This window comes from Myxine glutinosa, chromosome 1, assembly GCF_964187855.1.
Source record: "Myxine glutinosa chromosome 1, kmMyxGlut1.1, whole genome shotgun sequence".
Classification (NCBI taxonomy): Eukaryota; Metazoa; Chordata; class Myxini; order Myxiniformes; family Myxinidae; genus Myxine; species Myxine glutinosa.
Window position 1 is genome coordinate 46714928 of NC_136261.1, and position 22320 is coordinate 46737247.

A 22320-nucleotide genomic window follows, 5' to 3' on the forward strand; every position below is an offset into this window, starting at 1 on the left:
TCCCCATCGACGAGGGCAAGGAGGATGATGGAGAAGAAGCCCTTGTAATTGTAGTATAGTGAACCAGAGTCTTTGGGGCATTTGATGGCAATGTTTTTGCCATCCAGTGCACCGTACGCATGGTGGAAGTTCCACCGGGATCCAAAGCTGTCAACTACTACACGCCAGCTATCAGGGGTTGAGGGCGTGCTGAACACCTCTGGGCCATACTCATCCACAATTGAGGCACACACCTCCCGCACGACTTTGGAGGTGGTGTTGTGTGGCACGCGGAAGGAGTAAGCGAGGCTTCGGTAGCTGTCACCGGAGACCAGGTAGCGGATGGTCACTGCAAGTTTGAGACCCACCCCAAGGGGTGTTCTCCAGTTGGTCTTGGTTTTCTCAAGCCTGTCGGTCAGCCTCTCAAGCATCTCGTGAAACATGGCCGGTCCATGCGCAGGTAGCTTTTGAAATTTCCGTGAGACTCCGGCTCCAACTCGGTCATCAGCTGATGATACGTGCCGAACAACTCTCGCCTGGCTATCCAGGGCCGCACCCAAAACTGTCTTCTTATTCTTTGATCTTGATGCCTCCTCAGCAGAACAGCTATCGCGATCATGTCAACGTCACCGTCATCTTGCTCTTGACGCCTCCTCAGCCTCTGGGGTGGAATCAACGCCATGATGATCACTCTGAACAAGTCGGCATGAACTGATGATGATGAAGTGATGGCTGATGGCTGGGGTTTATACCCCCAAAGTAGCTACGAGGACGCACGAGGACGCAGGATGATCCTGCGTCCTCGCAGGATTGTCGTACGTTGTCGTACGATATCGTACGTGTCTGGCATTTACTTGTGGACAGGTGAAAGTTATCTACGTGGTCGTACGATTGTCTCATGTGGTCGTACGATGGTCTACGATGTTGACCATCGTAGACCATCTTTTGAACATTTCAAAAGATGATTTTCCAACCTACGATGGCCACAAAATCGTACGTCGACGCAGGATGGGCTCCACGATGCTCCACGATCCTACCATCGTAGACCATCGTATACCAACGCAGGCTCTATGGGACCATGGCCTTACCAGTTGACATCTATTTTCAAAATTTCGGTGGAATAAATTGCATCACATGATATTAGTAATGTTGAAAAAGGAGATGTTACAGGTGTTAGCTTGTGTTGATAACTCCGCCTAGTGTATGACGCCTAGTGTACGTTAGTTGCTCGAACTACTGACGGCTCCGTGTCCTTTTATACGAGCATCTGAAACAACAGGCCGGGGTGACGTCACACGCGTCATCGGCGGTGTAACCACGCTCCGCACCACGACCACGCACCGGCGCACCCCTCGCGTCCCGCACTCCCGCTCGGCGCAAAAGAGCACCGTCGGTGCGGGTCTCGGTGCCTTTGTCCCCTCAACCCTACTCTTCTCCCCGAACCTCACCCTCGGTGACCGTTGGCACCACACCCGTCGGACGGACCACGCCCGTCCGACAACCGTGATCCCGTGACGAAGCCGCACCCGTCGGACGGACACCCGTCGGATCCCTGTTTCCTTGTCGATCTTTTGTTTATTCACGTTCATTCTTTCCCTGCATTGCCTTTTTTTTCACCCCATACTTCCCCGAACCTCTTACCCTTTGTTTAGTGTCTTAAATATTTTTTTATAATAATCTTTCCTGTTGTTGTGCTTGTATGTTTCCCTCTCTCGCCCCCTCCCTTTATTATATGTTTTATGTGTCTGTTTGTTGTTTTAAGCGTTAGCTCTTACACGAGCCTTGACTTTGTTTGCAAAAATAAAAAATAAAGAAAAGGAGCAGCAAAAATAGCATAACTTAACGGACGGACAGACAGACAGACAGACAGACAGACAGACATTACAACCCATTTCATAAGCTCATCTCTTCTACATCTCATCTCTGAGATCTCATCTTCTACATCTCATCTACATCTCATCGTGAGGTAAACCACAACAAAAGTACAAACATTTTATTATTTTTTTGTTTGAGGAAAAAAAACATTTGTTAATACTAATAGTTTTATTTATTTATTTACAATAGTCATCATTTAATTGCATAACAATAGATAATTTGGTAAAATATATAGTATGCATTGTTATTGAGCAGCATTACATCCATTGTTTTCTTTTACACAAAAAGGTAGGATATGACGTCATTTCATGGGTGGGTGCATGCATTGTTTCGCCCTGGGTGTGTTCATTACCATTCAGCTGGTAGATCGCTCGCCAAGTCGCTTGAGCACTGAAGCAAGCACTCCAACGAAATAGTTTACATTTTACAAGGAACGTATGTATTTGGTATTGGGACACAACTCCAAACTACACTGTCATGGCACGCAGATGCTGAATATGAATTACGTGGAAATGCTTCAAGTCTCATCACAATGAGCGCTCCTCGATACAACTTGTATCAAGGAAGTTTAACGCAGGAGCAAGCGTTTGAGTGAAAATCATTAACGATGGTTCATGACGCTATAAACAGATTTTAACACGATAAAACAACAACTACCGAGGTTTTCAATCCCTGCTCAAGACGACCAATCGGAGAGCACGTTGTTGAAATCCAACATGGCTGCGCCCACGGCGTTGCAGGTGTTGATAGAGGTAACCGTGCGCTTGTCTGCGAATGGGACGAACAAGTCAAAGTAGTCGATTTATGTTGTAATTTTTTTTTTTAGTATGTTACAACCGGTGAAAAGGGCTGTGCAGGGAGTTGGAGTTCGGCTTGGATCGTGTGATAAACTATGGAGATGCGTGCCCGTCCGCGGTGTGAAGAAGAAGCACGGGATGCCGCCTTTACGCAAATTCCCACCACCCAGGTACCTCATGATTACCATGATTATCAAAACGTGGAATCCATTCCCGTACGTTCCAGTCTAAACAATGCGACCATCAAACTGATATATACTGTACATCATACTCCCGGAAGTGGTGGCTCTAACCCCTCTCTCTCCCCTCCTCACTCCCTGCACACCACCTTAGATCCTGATATATTTTTAATGACGTGAATAAACGTTGGAACATCACAGGCGATGAAGATTGTGGTCAAGTTTCAGCAACATCGCGTGTAGTTTTGAAGAGAGCAAAGGAGCCTAGGGGTGGGGGGGGGGGGGGGGGGGAGGTGGAAGAGGGTTGTCAACTCCCCCCCCCCCCCCTCCCCTGCATAGATCTCTTAATTGAGTGCAGATTTTGATGTGGTCAATAGGCCTACACCTTCATTGGACATCAAATATGAAGCTTCTGGCTAAGTTTCATCAAAGTCATGTGTGTAGTTTCGGAGAAGTGAGAAAATACCTATTTGGGGGGGGGGGGGGGGTCAAATCCCCTGCAGACACTCCCCCCCCCCCCCCCCCGACCCTGATTTTTTTTATGTCATGAACAAACTTTGCTACATCACGGGTGATGAAGGTTGTGGTCGTCTCATTGAAATTGTGTGTAATTTTGGACAAGAGAGCAAATACCTATTTTGGTGGTCAATTCCCCCACTATCTCATAATCCCCCTCAATGAGAGCAGATTTTGATACGGTCAATACACCTTAGTTAGGCATCAGATATGAAGCTCGTGGTCAAGTTTCATCAAAATCGTGTGTTTGGTTCAAGCGATAATCACTGAAGTGTTTACGGATTCACTCACTCACCTACGGATACTGCTCGATCGCATAAGCTCACAATGGTAAATTCCAGGTGAGCTAAAATACAAAGAACCCATTTATTATTGCGCTCGTTGAAAGAGCTAAATTAAGGCAGTATTATAATTTCCCCATAGCTTTGGATTTTTTTGAAACAACCTTTGTGTAATTTATTGTCTCCGAGGAGCGTTTCTGTGTTTCAAGCGAGGAGCATACAGACAGCATTAGCCTGTTAAATATACTGTATAAAGTGTTGTGAAATTTCAAAATCATCATATTTCTTAACAGCAAATATACTGCGGCATATTTTTTTTTAACAGCGAATAGAAAAAAATCCAGGAGCAATTGAAGCAGCAATCTGCTGCGTTATACACTGCCCAGGTTCAATTTTTGTCCAATTGAAAATATTATAATTTCCCCATAACTTTGGATCAATTTGAAGCAACTTTTAACAAATGAAAGGGGAAAAAGGATCATTGTGGTTTAAAATAGTTTGCATATGATAGAAGTTGTAGTTGGTGATAGGTTGGTAGATATTAATATTGGTGGTGAATGGTAGATAGATTAATATAAGGGAGATGGGTCATCTCTTGCAATCCTGTTACCAAATTTTATAATAATAATAATACAACAACAACAACAACAACAGGCATTTTTAAGGCCATTGTCCCTGCTAGAGCGGGGGTTAGCCGTGCGGTCCCCATGACAATCTTCTCCATTTTACCCTATTTTCTGCATCTCCCCTTGTTAACCCCCTTGGCCGCATTTCTTCCTCCACCACATTTAGCTGTCTTTCTCGGTCTTCACCGTCCTCTACTTCCTTCTACATTCATTTCCATCACTCTTCTCAACCAGTCACTTTCATCCTTCCTCAACACATGACCAAACCATCTCAACCTGTTTCTCTTCACAGCATCCATCACAGGCTCTATTCCCATCATCTATCGCAATTCATCATTTGTCTTCCTCTTTCTCAACGATACTTAGCCTGGTGTTGGTGTAGCGGCTAGGGTGCCAGCTTAGGATCCTAGGATCCTGGGTTCGAATCCCGGTCGATCGCTGAATTAACGACAGGGGGGTTGACTCAGCCTGTCATCCTTCCGAGGTCGGCTAATTGAGTACCAGTTCACTGGTAATTCCCTGTGTGTCGTAAAAAGGCGACAAACAGGGTTGTCGGCAGGAAGGGCATCCGGCCGTAAAACATTGCTTCAAAAAGGGGACCAACAAAAACAACAACAACCACGGTGCCCGAAAAAGGCCAACCCCCGCTTTGCGGGGAAAATGGCCTCTAAAGGTGGGGTTTTTTTTTCTCTCAACGATACTCCACACATCCACCGAACCATTCGCATTTCCACCCTTTCCAGCCTTCGTTGCTGATCTACGTTCATTACCCATGTCTCGCTCCCATAAATCATAACACTTCTCACACATGCAGCATACACCTTTCCCTTCAGCTTCAATGACACTCCCCTCCTCGTCAGCACGCAACTCAGTTCCCAAAACTTCTTCCATGCACATCTCACTCTTGCAACCGTTGCCAAGTCTGATCCACCTTCTCCATTCAACATGTCCAGGTACAATCGCCATCAATAAATGTAATACTGTATTGTATATTCCTTCCAAGATATTTATTTTTAAAAAGCACAACGATTAAGTGCTACAAAAGGGTTGGAAACCTCTTGCAGAGCATGAGAAGTGCCGTGAGCTGCATGCTTGTGCATGTGCAAGTAAAGGAGTCGTTTGGAGTCGGTAATGGGCGAGTCCACTCCACGTCCATTCCCATGAAGAAAATAATGCGATTAAATATTGAGCTTTACTTTGATGCTCTCTCGGGGAGTATTGCCTACAAACGACAACAAAGAATCACCGCCACTACGTATCGCTGCATATGATGACAAATGTCCTCCACTGTTGCACCACCACTAATATTGGGATTGCAAGCAACACTCATCATTTGTTACTGCTTCCAACCATTTATTTATCCGCAGGGAAACGATGCCAGATATCCCAGCGGCTGAGCGCATGACTTATGGCGACCTGATGCATTATGTTCCGGGTTTGGCCACCCCACGCTTCCCGGACTGGGAGCGAGGTTGGGACAACCCCTTCCATCGAAAAAGACAGCCCAATTTTGAACCAAGCCCGGGGGATACTCCCTGCTACATCTTTAACCAGCGCATCAAACTGTTGGATGGTGTGTTTGTGCAAGTATATATTTTTTATATGTGGAGCATTATCATGTTTTTAGGTGGATTTAGCGTTTTACTCTTGGGTAGGTGAGGCCTATCAAAATAAATCTACATAAAATTGTTTCACCAACATCATAAAATTACTGAAAGACAAACTGACATCCCCTCGATTACAGCTGTAGAGCATGGATTGGAACACGAACCAGCAGCAGTTTAACAGTACAGTCCGACCCCGCTATTCGCGGGGGATACATTCCTGGGAAATGCTCTGAATTGCGAAACCACGAATGGTGGGGCATTGTTTCAATAGAAAAATTGGGGATTGGTTCCAGAGTCGTGAAAATCCACGAATAGAGAAGAACAAACCATGAATGGAGAGGAAAAATCCGCAAATGGTGAGGCAAATCCAGAGAAGGTCGATGATAAATTAATCTGCGAAGGTCGATGAAAGTACCGGAAATGGCGAGACAAAACCCCAGAATGTTGGCGATAATCCACGAATGGCGTGGCAAATCCCGCGAATGTTGACGATAATCCGCGAAAGCCATGAAAACGCGAAGCACATGGCTGTGAATGTAGAAGCAGGTCAGGCTATTATGTTTTTTTGCGTATGTCCAGCTGCTTTGTGCATGGCTGGTGGAAGATGGGTTTTATAAATGTGTCAAGCTCGTGGCTCGTGGGGAAAAAAAAAAATTTGCGCCCCTGAAAAACCCCAAATTCACAGGACACGGCAGTGAATAGAAAAAAAAACCCGCCAATTCACGGGACACTTTTCCACGAATAGAGAAAAAACCCGCAAATTTGCGGGACACTTTTCCGCGAATGGAGAAAAAACGCACAAATTTGCGGGACACTTTTCCACGAATGGAGAAAAAACCCCACAAATTTGCGGGACACTTTTCCACGAATAGAGAAAAAAACCCCTCAAATTTGCGGGACACTTTTCTGAGAAAAGAGAAACAGGTTGCATTTTATCAACTGCGAATACACGGAATCCGCGAATGGCAGAACCGCGAATAGCGGGGTCCGACTTTACTTTTGCTCTGAATTTGGCAAATGGTACAGAATCTCGCCCCACTCGAGCATGTGCAGATAGGTAAGGTAATTGTTGTCTGTCTGACTGCCTGGCAGTCAAGCAAAATTGAAAATCATTCCAAACAGGAAGCTTACTATTTTTAAGGAGGTCGTAAAGGACACAAACATCAGGCACGAAGAACGAATGTATTGTGTTATACGGTGGCGTAAAAGACGCTGCATTTATCAGCAATAGATATACAACAACAGGCATTTTAAGGCCATTTTCCCTGCAAGAGCGGGGGTTAGCCTTCTTATCAGCAATAGATATGAAAAATGTCTTTTGCTTTTTTTTTTGTCTACAGCATTTAAAAACCTTTTTTTAAACAACTTCATAACCGTACGAAGTCAGAGAATTTCAATAAATAAATAAATACACCTTATATAGTCAGAGATTATATAGTTGTCATGGGGCCCGCAAGGCTAACCCCCGCTCTCGCAGGGAAAATGGCCTTAAAATGCCTGTTGTTGTTGTTGTTGTTTGTTTATATAGTCAGAGAATTTCATCTGGATTGATCTCAATGTTTGAGCTTTACTTGAAGTTTAATGTTTATTTGAAGGAATGAAAAAGGAAGTTTGGAAAATCTTTATGCCATGGTTTAAGGGGATAAGCATACAGGAAGTTATGTCTCATTATTTGTCAAATTGTCTTCTTATTTTTATTTCTCAATTTCTGACATTTATCTCCACTATGAAGTTGTCCACTCTGCTGATCTAAATCCTCACATTGAGGCATGCATTTGTTGTGTTAATCCCACCTCGATTATGTTACTTATCCATGCACAGGTGAGCGGCAGGCAGCATGGCTTGCAAAGGCTCTCCTACAGCCTGGGCTGCCCGAGCCCCTCGCCGCACTAGCTGCAGACCCAGCTTTACGGGACCCCACCCTAACAAGACGTGCAGAGTGTGCCACCCAGCACGCGTGCCTGTGGGACCAGCCAGAGGGAGAAACGGAGCGTGATCGAGCCAAGTATGGCCAAGCACGCAGCATAATACTTTGTTTTTCTTGGCAGCTGTGTCTCATAATCTGCATATGTTTCTTTAACCTTGTCCTTTGACCTCATGTACTCCTTTATTTCCTGTAGCATCGTTCTGCTGCACAGTTTGCTGCACACATGTAGAACAAGCCGACCAGACCTCGTTCCAGATAGAGTGATGGCACAAGATGCGCGTGTTTCGGCAGCATGGCATCGTGGTAAGGGAGGCATGTGGACACCATAGGGTGATTTTGAAAGTGTAGAAAGAGGGAAACCACGACGAAGGCACATGGATAGAGGTTCCAGCCGGGGTCTCAGGGAAAAGAACCCGAAAGTACCACTGGCAGACCATCCTCAGTTGCTCCCTCAAAGGCCTACCCTTGGTATTAAGGGTTTATTTATTTTTACGTTTCTTTAATTTGAGTTGACGAGTAACATTTCCGAGCACCATGCATAGGACATGATGCACTTGTTTCTCTTGGTGTGCAGATGAGACAAAACTTCAAGTGCGTGGCCTGTTTGGTCCCCTGCTCTCTTCCTCGCAACCACTTCCTGTCCTTGCACCACCATCCATCGTGGAAGCGACAGTTGACTCACCGCTGGACGATAACTTTTGGCCTGTTCTACCCACCATTGATTTGCAGAAGACATTCGTCTTTACAATGCGGTCACAACCCAGTATGTGCGCTCAGGCAATACAATGTCATGTAAAAGGATACATAAGGCCTCGTAGATGTGATGCGTTAACTATTTTATGACAGCACGATGGACTTGTTTTCACGTGGTTTCGTAATTCATCACACCTTGATGCTCTGAACTTGTTATCCCCACTAGGGTGCATCAAACGCCCCATGATTTTCAAAAAGTTGTTGTATTTTAATGTCTATTCCCTCAAATGTTACACTTGTTGGTAGAAGTATGTATGCAAAAAATAGATGATATCAGAGGTGGTCCTGGGTGGCCACCGGCCACTTTTATATATTTAGGGCCATTTAGGGCCACAGCTAAACTACTTTACAAGATAATGTAAAATTAACTACAAGATAATGTAAAATTAACCATTATACCTATATACAAAAGTAAAGTCCTACTTTTACTAAATGCCTAATATCAAACAGTTAAAACAACCTTACATGTCAATGTAAAATTAACCAAAATCGTTCTTCATATTACAAAGTTGTAGTACAGTGTTGTAGTATTGTACTTTCATTGATTAAAAGTTTGAAAATGTATTAAGCACAACGCCAATGTCACTACTCCAACTTTGCTCGTTTCCGCAAATTTGGCCTCGCTTTGCGGTCACATTCAACCACTTGAAGAAGATTTTGGAAGTGGTCTTCTCTTCTTGCAGTTGAGACAAAATCAGTTGCGAGCTTTACTGCTCTCTCCGCAGGGTCATTCACAACATTAAGCCCATCCACAATGGACTTGGCTGCCTTGAAGTGCTCATTGTTCTGCCAAGTGTCAACATCCTCTGTTAGGAAGGTCATATCTAGGTGAAGAAGGTTTACTGTAAACCACGAGTCCTCGTTCACAAGATCAGCCAGGGTTGTCGCTTCTGTAATTTTTGGAAATGACGGTTTGCCATATCCAGAACCGTAGCGGTGTTTTGGAGTGCTTGGCATTTCATCTGGTTGTATGGCCAGTAACACATCTGCAAGGGCACGACGATCCTTTTGAGGAATTGCATTGCTGAACAGTGCCAAAACAACCAGTTCTGGGGTTAAATACCACAAATGTCTATCAAAGGCTTTCACAGCGCTGACTGAAATGGTTGAGTTGACAGCTTTATAGTTGAGCAGAGTCTTGTAAAAGCACAAATCAAACCATGGGGCATTTGAAGCAGACTGACATATGAGCCACCAATCACAATAAATATAAACAACAAAAACAACAAACTCCTTCAGTTTTTTCTGTTGATGTTGTGTTGTTACAGTTCCTCGAGGTAGTAGAGAAATTTGCTCTTCAAGTAGGCATATTTTGATGGAATAAAGAATCTTTGACATCCACCTTGCTTTATGCATGGCCCCTGGTCTGTGGAGTGTTCCTTGTTTTGTGACATCATCATCGAGGACTACCTGGCAGAGTTGTGCCATTTCCTTGTAGTCTTCCCTACAGTATGAAGCGCTTGTGCGGATTGTGCTTAAAACCTTGTTTTTGCAGGATAAAAGCAGCTGTTGTGCATAGTCATTGTACATGGAAATGTCAATTTTGGTTAAACTTTCATTCTTTGCATGCGATATGCGTTCCCAATTCTTCTGGAATTTTTGGAACAAAGATACTTCTGGAGACTTTGATGCCTCAATTTTGAGAACGTCAAACACATGATCCAGGATTACCTCTCCAACATGATGGCGACATGCACACCACAGAAGAGCACGGTCCAGTTTTGATTGAATGGTAACACAGGCAGCTGTAACGTGTCCAGTGTTTGATGCTGTTGTGTCAAAACATAAGTTGACAACTGATTGTTTGCACTTCCATGAATGTAGATACGTGTAAGTGTGCTCGGCAATGATGTCACCTGATGACCTATCACTTCCAGGAGGATATCTAGCCACCCCCAGTAGCTTTACATCAGTGGCATTCCCAACCAACACTGGCAATCTTTCTTCCTTGACATTCTTGTTTGTGAGCGTTGGTATCTGCTTGCCATCCCAGTGAAGTGTTGCAGCTGTTGGGGCGATCCAATTTTCTTGAATATCTTTGGCGATAGCACTTGTTATTGATCGTCGAGCCTTATCAGCAGTTGAGTACGACTTGGCCACACGACGTGGATCACCTCCTGCCTCTTGAATTACAGCTTTGGTGAGCGCAACCTGTTGAACAGGAGTTATGTTTAGTCGAGTAGCAACAGACACAACTGAATGTCTTTTCAGAATATCATGAGGAATAAAGGCAGATGTACCTGCATATGTTGATCTGTGGTGACTACGCTTCCTTTGAAACTCTGGAATCGCCTCTTCTTCAGTTTCTTCCAAGCTATCTGCAGAGTCACTATCATCAGAGCATACAGAACTAATTGTCATCTCTTGTATACTGGATGATTCATGACGTTCTCGTCTTGAAGCTTCCGCTAAGAGGCGTTTTTCTTTTCTATGATCTTTATCAACTTTCTTCTTGTCAACACCACCAAATGAGGCTACTCTGTCAGATTTCATTGACTCTAAAAATACTCTATCTTCCTCATTCTTAATGTTTGTCATTGCATCTTTTGTCCATACACCAAAGGTCTTATCAAGACGTTCATTCATGGTTTGCAACTTAGCCAAAGTGCTTGGAGATTCTCGGCGAGAAACAGGTATTTGACGCAATTTGTTATTGTCATTAAGAAGGTCAAGTATTAGTTTGCAGCATTGATGGTCTGAAAGCATAGGAATATTTGCTTTAGTGTAGAATTTTTTCAGCTGGATAAGGACGATGCTGGCAGATTTCCATTTCAGTGGCTGAGTTTGTTTGCCTTCACATATTTCTTTCTGGATGTACCACATCACGCATCGAAGAACCTGCCGGCAAGTTGGGAGGCGGACTCCTGTCAATGTACCATCTGCTTCTGTAAAAGCATTGCCAAGACCAAAAATGGCACTTGCTAATCTGGTCTTCTTATCTGCCATCTGAAAGAAAATAAAGGATATTATTAGACTACTAGTATGGGACCCACGATTAGACCTCCGATTTCATTCATGTAAAAATACAAACTAATTATCAAACCATCGTTTTTTGCATAAAATTGTTATATTTGTATTCCTCTCATCAAGACCTTCAATTTGATACCAAACATGACTAGGTTTGGGTGTAAAATAACAAAATCAAACATTTTTACATAGTGCGGCCCCGAAAATGGCCCTAAATATATAAAAGTGGCCGGTGGCCACCCAGGACCACCTCTGATTTCATTTATTTTTTGCATACATACTTCTACCAACAAGTGTAACATTTGAGAGAATAGACATTAAAATCCAAGAACCTAAGGGCGTTTGATGCACCCTAATCCCCACGCTTAAAAAAAAACAAAAAAACGGGTAGACATTGTAATCGGCTTCATCTGTCTGTCTGTCCATCCGTCGCGTTGTCGCCTCCTAAACGGTTGTGCAGAAATTCACCAAACTGTGATCATCACATGGCAAGAAGGTGCGCAAGCAGGATCATTTTTGCCGCGCCACCTGCGGCAAGGTCAAAAGGTCAAATACCAAAAAATGCAATTATTGACACATTTAAAAACATTTTCGAATGCAACTTTGTATGAAATCAACATGGAGGGACGCATGACATATCATAGGAGGAGAAACTATTTTTTGTTTATTTGACCGTTGCTGCCCCAAGGGAGGGTCACAGAGGTCAAAACAGAAAAAAAATTGAACTCTAAATTTGATATTGGGTCATTCCTGATGGAACTTCCTGCTATTTTTACCCTCGCCACAGGAGAGGGTATTGCATTTGAGTCCGTTTGTTTGTTTGTCTGCACAGAAGAAATATGATTTTCTCTGCAACCGTTGGTCCGATTGACAGGAAATTTTCACCGTAGGTGCACCTCCTCTTGAATTTTTTAATGATAATTATGACGTCATATGTCACGTGGTATGGGCGGCATCTTGGAAAAACCGAAAAACGTTGCACCTCTATATATCCGAAAGCACTGCATAGAAAAAATTGAGACATGGCTCATTGTAAAGAACTCCATGGGGGAATAACATATGTTAATGATGATGTCATAGGTGCCTCCATTATGACGTCATAATTCGACAAGTACAAAACTTCATATGATGAAGATGAAATTTATTGAGCATCATCTAGGGATAAATTGGTGGAGAAAAAAATAATAATGATGACGTCAAAAACACGTCCTGGTGAGGGTCTGCAATCTCTGATTGCTCTTTCTTGTGGGAAGCGTCGGATTTGCGATGGGTTGCCATCAACTTCACTCGAATTATTTATATATTTTTGGTGGATAGCTAAGGCCTCGTAGAACAGCTTTGGATTACTTCCACACTTCTCATAGGAATCTGAGGAACATGGCCATTGCTCATACTAGGTTGGTGGACTGTTAAGTTTCTCTACCTTCACTCAGGTCCCTCTTCGAGTGATATCTTCTCAGCTCTGTCAGACTGTACAGAATTATTAGCCAATACCTTCATTCCTCACTGTTGAAATCCATTGTACCTTTAACATGTAAAATGATGTTGATCATAGATACTTTGAAGGTGGGGAATAGGAATTGCTATCCATCTTCATGTTTGTGCTCTTTTCTGCCATTTTTAATCCACTTTCTCACATCCAATCCTTGGTGGTTTGTATGCAGCCTGTGGCTGCTTGGCTGCATCATTTTCTGGGGTTGCATCATCAGTCATCATTTTCTGCAGAGTAATGATTTGAAGATGCATTGTGGGAAACGGCTTTGCATTATCTGCTTCCTCCCATTCCAACTTTCCCCTCACCCAAAGGTTTTGCTCCTGGGTACCAATGCCCATATGCTCACACTCTCTTCATATTGAATCCCTGGGGAGCTCGCTACCGCAAGAAACTGCCGCAGCTGCGCGCGCAGATGCTGCTTTTCAGCTTTGCACATGCGCTAGCTCGGGCACATGCCACATTTGGGGTGAGTACTGGACACTTTCATTCCATAATGTACTCGCCCTGTGCTCTCTTTTTTTTGTCGATCTCTTGAAAGGGACAGTAAATTCAATTCAACTAGAACGGCACTCGGTAGAGCGCGTACTTCCACCAGGCTAGACAGTTTACTTTTTGTATCCCACCGATAGGCCGGATCTGGATCCAGACCTGAACCAAAATCGAATCGGTCTGTTCTTATCGCCTAACCAACTCGTCCACAAGGTTTTGTTATTTAGGTTGTCCAATACATTTTGAAATATCGTGCTATGTATCATTTTGGCCCCATCTCTCAATGGTGAAGAATCACTTTAAAAAAATTATCGGATCTGGATCTTCACCAAAATCTAAACAGTTTGTCCTTGTCACACACCCAACCTGTCCACCAGGTTTAATCTGAATCCGTCCATAGCGTTTTGAGATATCCTGCTCACAGAGATAAAGAAACAGGGAAGAAAACAACCTCCATCTACTTTCTGTGGCGGAGATGATTACGTATCATGTTTGTTGAATCCTTCGCTCTTTATACTTGTATGAGGAGTACACTATTAGTGAGTCTCTGATTGGCTGGGATATTGCTCCTCCCCCCCCCCCCAACTCCCCCCCCTCCTCCCCCATCACTCTCCACTCCCCCTCATCTCCACCCCACCCCAGCCCAAAATGAAACCTGTTGGCATTGCAATGAATACAATGATCAATGCCTTTTCCATGATTGATAATTTGTACAGATATTTATTATAGGCACATTGGCAATTTTATTCCAATTGATGTGCATCTCCTGATATCAGGAAACACCACAGGACCTCAAAACCCCAATGGTGGTCCAAAGCATTGCCAGCGATGGACGCATTTTCCTGTTTGGAGCTTTTCAGTTGAACACCACCGACTTGGCTCCCTGCACGGGACTGAAGAACCTCGCCTGGTTTGACGAGCCCCGCCCACTCTTCTCTTCTTCAAAGTACCTCCCAGTAATAAAGCGGAAACAACTGGTGGTATGTTCCTCTCATGGATTACGAATCCTTTGTATTATCTTTATTCTTGTATGTACATGTTAAAACATGTATGTACCTTGAGTAGTAAGATCGAGATGCCCATTGTTAAAATTGTCGATGCCTTTTAGTACCTCGAGAACTTTAGCTCGTGCTATGACGTCTTGAAAATGTGTTTTTTGTTCATCCATGTGCATTGTAGTCCACACCTGCTTTGAATACAAGTCCATTTTAAGGAAAACATCCGCATTGACTTGGATCAGAAATTGTTTTGCGACCAAAATTGGTTTGAAATCCACGGAAAGATCAAGTGAATTTTCAGGGGAGCTACTTCAGCTCTTGAGAACATCCAAGATGGAGGTGCAAGCCTCCTTTTTCAGATGCACCCACTCATTTTTAATTTTTAAGACGTTCATGGTTAGCAGTCCTCAGGTGACCAATGAGGGTGCAATTTATATAAATCATCCGATTGCTGGCTTCTGTTGCCACGTTTTAATGTGGGGTTGCTGATATTCCTGATTACCTCTATCACCGAAGGTGGAAGGAGGTTATGTTTTCACCCCTGTCTGTCTGTGAACAAGATATCGCAAAAAGTTGTGGACGGATTTGGACGAAATTTTGCGGAGTGGATGGGTATGTGACAAGGACGAAATGATTAGATTTTGGTGACGATCCAGATTCGGATCCGGATACTGGAATTTATAGTGATTCTTCACCATTGAGTGACCTTCATTTAATCCCTGGTGGTGGGCTAGCGGTTAGGGTGCCGGCTTAGGATCCAAGGATCCTGGGTTCGAATCCCGGTCGATCGCTGAATTAACGCCAGGGGGGGTTGACTCAGCCTGTCATCCTTCTGAGGTCGGCTAATTGAGTACCAGTTCACTGGTAATTTTCTGCTTGTCGTAAAAAGGCGACAAAAAGGGTTGGCGGCAGGAAGGGCATCCGGCCGTAAAACATTGCTTCAAAAAGGGGACCAAAAAAACAACAACAACCACGGTCCCCGAAAAAGGCCAACCCCCGCTTTGCGGGGGAAAATGGCCTCTAAAGGTTTTTTTTTGTTTTTTTTTTCCACCATTGAGTGATCGGGCAAAAACGATATATGCAGCAGGATATCTCAAAAAGTTGTTGACGGATTTGGACGAAACTTGGTGGAGAGGTTGGGTGTCTGACGATGACTAATCGATTTGATTTGGGTGAAGATCTGAATATGGATTCGGATACAATAATTATTTAATTTTTAAATGATTCTTCACCATTGAGAAATCACGCAAAAAGGGATATATAGTTTTTTTTTAAAATTGTGGACGAGTTGTGACTAAACTTGGTGGACGAGTTGGTTAGGTGATGAGAACAAGCCGATTCGATTTTGGTTCAGGTCCGAATCCAGATTCGGCCTATCAGTGGGATACAAAACATAAAATATTCAGCCTGGCAAAGGTATGCTATCTACTGATTGCCCTTCTAGTTGCCAATTGATTTGAGGTGTATAAGCTCTGCATGCGTAGCAGTGTTGTAGAGGAGTCCACCTGGTCTGAGTCCAATGTTATGAAAGTCCCAAACAGCATCACACAAACATAGCTCAAATTGTAGGCATAAATCATTCAAAACCTGATTATAAGTCTGCTGGAAGAAAGATCATTTTAGGCGGTGTATAAGTATATGACTCGTTCCGTTTCATTTTACACTCCAAATCTCATTCTTATTACGACACAGAAATTTAACCTTATTTGTAAATGTACCAAAAACGCCAATAGCGTTTAAAGTTAAGCCATTTCATGTTTAGGTTTAAGGTGATTCAGCGAATCGTTAAACTTGCTCTTTGAAAGAACAGAACGTTTTGGATCGCGCGCCATTACAAGAAGATACGACATTAACGTTTTCTCCGAAAATCTGGAACATCGATCGGAGTTATTTTCATTTTCCTCTGCAGGATTGTTTAATTCCGTCGTCCTTTAAAAAACCACCTTTAGAGGCCATTTTCCCCTGCAAGCGGGGGTTGGCCTTTTTCGGGGGCCGTGGTTGTTGTTGTTTTTCGGTCCCCTTTTTTGAAGCAATGTTTTACGGCCGGATGCCCTTCCTGCCGCCAACCCTTTTTGTCGCCTTTTACAACAAGCAGGGAATTACCAGTGTACTGGTACTCAATTTGCCGACCTCGGAAGGATGACAGGCTGAGTCAACCGCCCTGGCGTTAATTCAGCGATCGACCGGGATTACGAACCCAGGATCCTAGGATCCTAAGCCGGCACCCTAGCCGCTAGCCCAGGTCGTCCTTTAATCCTTTATAATCACCTGCTTCATAGGTAGAGCACATTACGTGTTGTTTGCACAATAGGAGTGTTTTGGCCTTAGTGGGAAACCAATTAGGCCTGGTTTCTGTACTTGCAGGTTCTTGCTACTGTACACTCAGTTTTACAGCACAGTAGTATTTGTACAGTACTTTATTCTGAAAGTTTTACTGTATTCAGAGTTTTTGGCATTGAGTCCCAGTCAAGAAGAGTCGAGTGCGAGTCCGAGACCCCCAAAAAGTGGACTCGAGTCCTCCATCGCTGACTCGTAATACGATATATTTGGTTGGATAAGTGAAACACCTATTGCCATTGGAAACCTTTTGTAATGACCAAAGCCGATGATGATCTCCAGCTCGCAGGCCTGCTATGGGCAGTTTCGGTTTTGCTCGTATAGATTGATTATGCCTCCGAAGGCCTTAGGCATCATGTTTTCAGGTTGTCCGGCTGCCCACATAAGATTTATTTTGTTACCACACATACGGATCTTGTAAACCATGAAAGGGATTTCAAACAAACTTGGCACAAGTATGGACAGCAATACAAAGATGAACTGATTTCATTTTAGGTTCAAATTATCCAAGGTCGAAGGGCAAAGGGCATGTCCTTTGAAAATCATTTTGCAGACCATACTCGAGTTAGAAGCATCCGATGTCGCCCTTCCACTTTCCTCTCTTTTCCTTCTCCCTCTCTCTCACTTGCTCTCCCCCGCGCTCTCTCTTCCTCTCACGTGCTCCCTCTCTCTCGTGCTCCCTCTCTCTCACGTGCTCCCTCTCTCACGTGCTCTCACTCTCCATCTCTCACGTGCTGTCTCTCTCGCACATGTGACCCTGTAATTGATATATACAGTATTGTAACAGCAAGTTGTCATCTAACATGCGTGGAGACATATCCATCAACATGTTCTTGTCAAATTCTATTTTCTAGTTCAGTTGTGCGATGAGTTCACCACATCGCGAAGAGGTATACGGTGTTTATCTGGATTCAATTCTCGGCCTGACTATAAATTGCCGTCTTGACGATTCGCAGGCAGGACTTGGTATACAAGAGTGCACCCTTTTTCTGAGATGTTATGCCAGCAAAGCATCATTATATTTAATAATTATGTACTTCATTTAAAATCAATATTTTTTTTTTTTGTACACAAGATCGAGGCTCGTGAAAGAGCTAACATTAATCACACAGAAAGACAAACCGACACATAAAACATACAACATGGGGAGCGGTAGACAAAATGGGGAGAGAGGGGGAAGGACACAAACGCAACATTTGAGAGCAGGGACATCGAGAGATTTGTGGCAGGGGGAGGGCTTGGGGGGAGGTGGGAGAGGTATAAAACATATGGACACTGCAAGGACTTCCAAGAAAGAAGTTGGAATTTCAAACAAAGTGGATCTGGGGTGAATTAGCGGGGGTAGAAAAGATCAAGGTTTTCGATGGGGGAAGATAAGAGATGGTGGTGAACAGCTGTTTTAAAGACCTGGAGGGAGGTGTGGGATTGAAGGGAGTGTGGGAGTTTGTTCCAGAGGCGGGAGAAAAGAGGAATGAAAGAGTGAAGGTGAGCAGAGCCGAGATTTCGGCAGTTTAACCATCAGAAGGTTGTTGGCAGATCTTGTGCGACCTGTAGGAATATTTCGGGGACAAAGCACAGAGAGAGCTGGGGGGGCAAGGCCGGAGAGGAGTCGGTAGAAGACAGAAAGACCACCTACCTGCCTGCGGTGAGTGAGTGAAAGGCCCTCGGAGACAGCTTCATCGCGGGAGATTCCAATGATTCTGAAAGCTTTGGTTTCAACAGCGTGAAGCCGAGCTAGGTGTGAGGCAGGAGCACCGGCCCATAGGGGGGAACAGTATTCCATGGAGCTGTGGATGAAAGCCTTGTATGTGGTGAGGAGCTCAGGTGTGCCAAGGAAGGACTTCACACGACGGAGGATGCCCAGTCAGCGACTGGCTTTGGAGGCTAGCTTGGAAATGTGGTTTTCCCAGGAAAGATCATGGCAGATAGTGAGACCCACGAGCTTGAGCGACAGAACTTCTTGGAGAGGATTGTTGAGAAAGTACAGACTTAGCATTTAATATGGAATAATTTTTTTTCTTGACTTGGGTTTACTTTCTTAACTCAGTATATCAATCTGGTGAGTTTCTTTTACACTTTGGTGATTTATTTGTTGAAAGAACCATGTCACTGATTGTCTGTCGCAGCAAGAAGTCAACAACAGGATTATATCACAGGTGGCGTGGCAAAATGTACGGACAGGTGCATTTGATGATGGGCTTCACAGTCGGGTATACAAGGGTTGTTGCGTTCTGTATTAGTGGAAAACAACTGCTGCACGTCTCCAAAAGTTATTGCCGCTTCCTCTGGAGATGGTCCGTCAACTCGACAATGCTGTTTGTCATGGGGTGGTGGCTTTACGAAATTACGGCATGAAACAGCGTGCTATTGCTCGGCAGTATGGTATCACTCAAGGTCAGGTGTCAAAGATCCTGAAACGAAATGCTCAGAGGGGTGTCCCTACTCCAATACCGAGGCCAGGACGTCCCCGCAAAACCACAAGGAGGGATGATCGCCAGCTGCACCGGTTAGTCCGCAATGGCCGTACCAAGTCAGCTAATCGGCTTAGGGCTGAGTGGCAGCAACTGACAAATGTGCCTGTATCCAGAAGGCTAGTCAACCAACGACTGGTTCAAGCAGGCTATCGTGCCAGGCGTCCCCTGAGAAAGCCACGCCTGACCAGACAACACCGCCAGCGCCGATTGCAGTGGGCCAGAGAGCACCGTCAATGGCAGTCAGGACACTGGAATCACGTGATCTTCAGTGACGAGTCTACATTTCTGGTCTGTCGTCAAGATGGCCGCGTCCGAGTGCGCAGACAAGTGCATGAAGCCTACAACAAAGATTGTATAGTGCCAAGAGTCCAAGCTGGAGGTGGTGGGGTGACCGTTTGGGCTGCTTTTCATGAAGGGGGCAAAACTGACCTGGTTGTTCTGAATGGAAACCTGAACCAGTTCAAGCACAGGGTCTTTCTGGAAGAAACATTGCTTCCATTTGCTCGTGCAGCCTTTCGAGGAAACTTTGTCTTCCAAGATGACAATGCACGGCCTCATCGTGCTCGCATGATCCAACACTTTCTTGCTGACCGTGGTGTAGAGCATATGGAGTGGCCTGCCATGTCCCCGGATATGAATCCGATAGAGAACTTGTGGGCAGAATTAACGCGTCAAATCGACCACTTGGACCAGCAGCCGACCTCTGTGCGTGAATTGCAGCAGGCTATTGTCACTGCATGGCAAGCGATTCCTGTCCAAACCTTGGCAAATCTCGTGAACAGAATGCCTCAACGTGTACGTGCTCTCCTGAATGCTCGTGGGGGTTACACGAAGCACTGAAATGTAATTTTACTGTCCGTAATCCCAGTCGTAATTTAACTTTTGTTTTTGTTAAAAAATATTTTGGCTAATGTGCAAAATAAAGAGATACTTCTGGAAAACGTACAGACGTTTTACACAGTACTGTCCATGAATTGAGTTCGATATCAGTTTACATCACTTTCAAGGATCAATTTATTTGTTTTGAAATGTCAAATGTGGTTTTTGTTTCTTTTAAAGGTCACATTAACAAAATCTAGAATAATTTCAACATAATTCCAATGAACTTTTGGTCCTAAGACATCTTGAAAAGTAAGTTCACCCCCACAAAAAAAATATTCCATATTAAATGCCAAGTCTGTAGATGGGAGGGTTGTCCAGTCGGTCTTTTCGGAGAGACATAGTAAGAGTGTGAGATTTGTCAGGATTGAAAGACATGTTCCACTTGTTTGACCAGTCTGATTTTGTCCAGGTCTTTAGAGAGTGAGGAGGCTGCAGACTGCCGATCTGAAGGAAGAGGAATGGAGTGGCAGAGAGTGGAGTCATCAGCAAAGAGACAGAGAGAGGATTTTCCAGAGAGTCAGTGAGATCATTGATAAAGACCAGAAAAAGCACAGGGCCCAGAACACTGCCTTGGGGAACTCCAGCCTGAACAGGAAGAGGAGATGAGAGAAATCCATTCAGGGCCACACGTTGACTATGACCGGAGAGGAAGTCCGCTAGCCATGCGTGGAGATTTCCATGGATACCATAGGAGGAGAGTTTGGTGAGCAGAGCAGGGTGCCAGACCGTATCGAAGGCACGTGATATGTCAAGGGAGACAGCTCTGATTTCCTGTTTGGCATTGAGGACCATTCTCAATTATTGTAGTTAATGTATAATATTGTCAGGATCTTTATGTAAAGGCTGCAAATAGGTATGGATGTTTGTAAGTTACATTTGAACTTTTTTGATACCTCTGTTGATGAAGTCGCAGGCGGCATTATGTTTTCAGATTGTTCGTCCATCCGTCTGTCCGTGTTAGGTTTTCGTTACTGCGATAACTTAACAGCAGAAGGGATCTTAGTCAAACTTGGCAAAGGTGTGTCTCATGATGTAAAGATGAACCGATTATATTTTGGGGCCACAAGGTCAAAGATCAGAGGTCCCACTTACAGACACTGTGCATCCCGTTAAGTAAAAATTCTGTTACCCAGCTCACTTGTGAAGAGGCTGGCATTCGAACCACCGTCATGTCAGATTGGATTGGGAGCGGACGCTCTAACCTTTACACCACCGAGTCATTTGGCGATTGCAAAAAACGTTAATTGTATTGTGACCTCTGCTTGCTGTGGCTTTTTTGACCTACAATGTCATGGTATCTCCCCTGTAGGTTCCATCTGGTCTGCTCGGATTCGAACCTGACACGTTCTACACCCTCTTGGCATTTTACCTCAATGGTGCATGCAGCCGTGATGCGAAGCATGTGAACAATGCACTCGAGCCATGACCTGTCTGCTTCCAATGTTGCTTTGATATGTGAACTGCCATTCACATGCCCTGACGTAGAGTTCATGACCATGGTACTGTCAACAATGCCGTTGAGTCCACCTCTAATACCTCATCCCCACGAGCATGGAAGGAGGAAGATGCAGACATAATTATTCCATCCACCAACGCTATTCAATTTAATGGATGTTTTATACAGGTACATGTGGGTAAGGTGTCGCTAATTAGTGGGATACAAATATCACACCATCCTTGCTTAAAAGTCACACCATTTGTACGACACATAGTAATGCAGCTGCTGAGAGATTGTGCTGAAAAAAGTTGTTGGCGGCACATTACTTACTTTGTCTGCCTTCTGAGTAGGCTGTCCTGCCTTGTGAGCTCCTGAGCTGTTACCTGTGACCAATGTATACAAATACAGGATAACAAAACTGTTCATGAAGTCTTTTGTGAATTATACTCTCATGGCCCTGAAGACTCAGAACATAAATTGAAGACTTTTGCTGAAGAACTGGAGGGCCTGTAATTGATAAGATTGCTAGTTATGAGGGGTGTTCCTCAGGTTATATGAACAAGATACTCACAATAGTCAAAGACGCGTCGAATTTTTCAAATTTCTCCATGTAGGAATTTTCTTTTGTTTTAACCACGCATCATCGTACTGTTTTGATGCATCAGTATTTCGTTCATCGAACGTTTTGATCCACGTCTCC

At 44.2% G+C, this 22320-nt stretch overlaps 1 protein-coding gene across 1 annotated transcript; it reads left to right on the forward strand.

The window, feature by feature from the left end:
* The first annotated feature begins 1890 nt into the window (after nt 1-1890).
* Nucleotides 1891-22043, forward strand: MRPL37 (mitochondrial ribosomal protein L37). Its single transcript, XM_078771275.1, has 9 exons — nt 1891-1945; nt 2681-2821; nt 5621-5826; nt 7682-7865; nt 7981-8090; nt 8362-8550; nt 13314-13468; nt 14268-14471; nt 21492-22043. The coding sequence occupies exons 2-9, from the start codon at nt 2682-2684 to the stop codon at nt 21606-21608; spliced, it is 1305 nt and encodes a 434-aa protein (XP_078627401.1). The 5' UTR covers nt 1891-1945; nt 2681; the 3' UTR covers nt 21609-22043.
* The last annotated feature ends 277 nt before the right edge of the window (nt 22044-22320 follow it).

Excerpts from the sequence above, each read along its gene's own strand:
- MRPL37 (XM_078771275.1), top strand. The coding sequence starts at position 2,682 with ATGTTACAACCGGTGAAAAGGGCTGTGCAGGGAGTTGGAGTTCGGCTT. Across the intron at positions 7,866-7,980 it reads ACGGAGCGTGATCGAGCCAA|CATCGTTCTGCTGCACAGTT; the intron begins GTATGGCCAAGC and ends TATTTCCTGTAG. Across the intron at positions 8,091-8,361 it reads TTCGGCAGCATGGCATCGTG|ATGAGACAAAACTTCAAGTG; the intron begins GTAAGGGAGGCA and ends CTTGGTGTGCAG.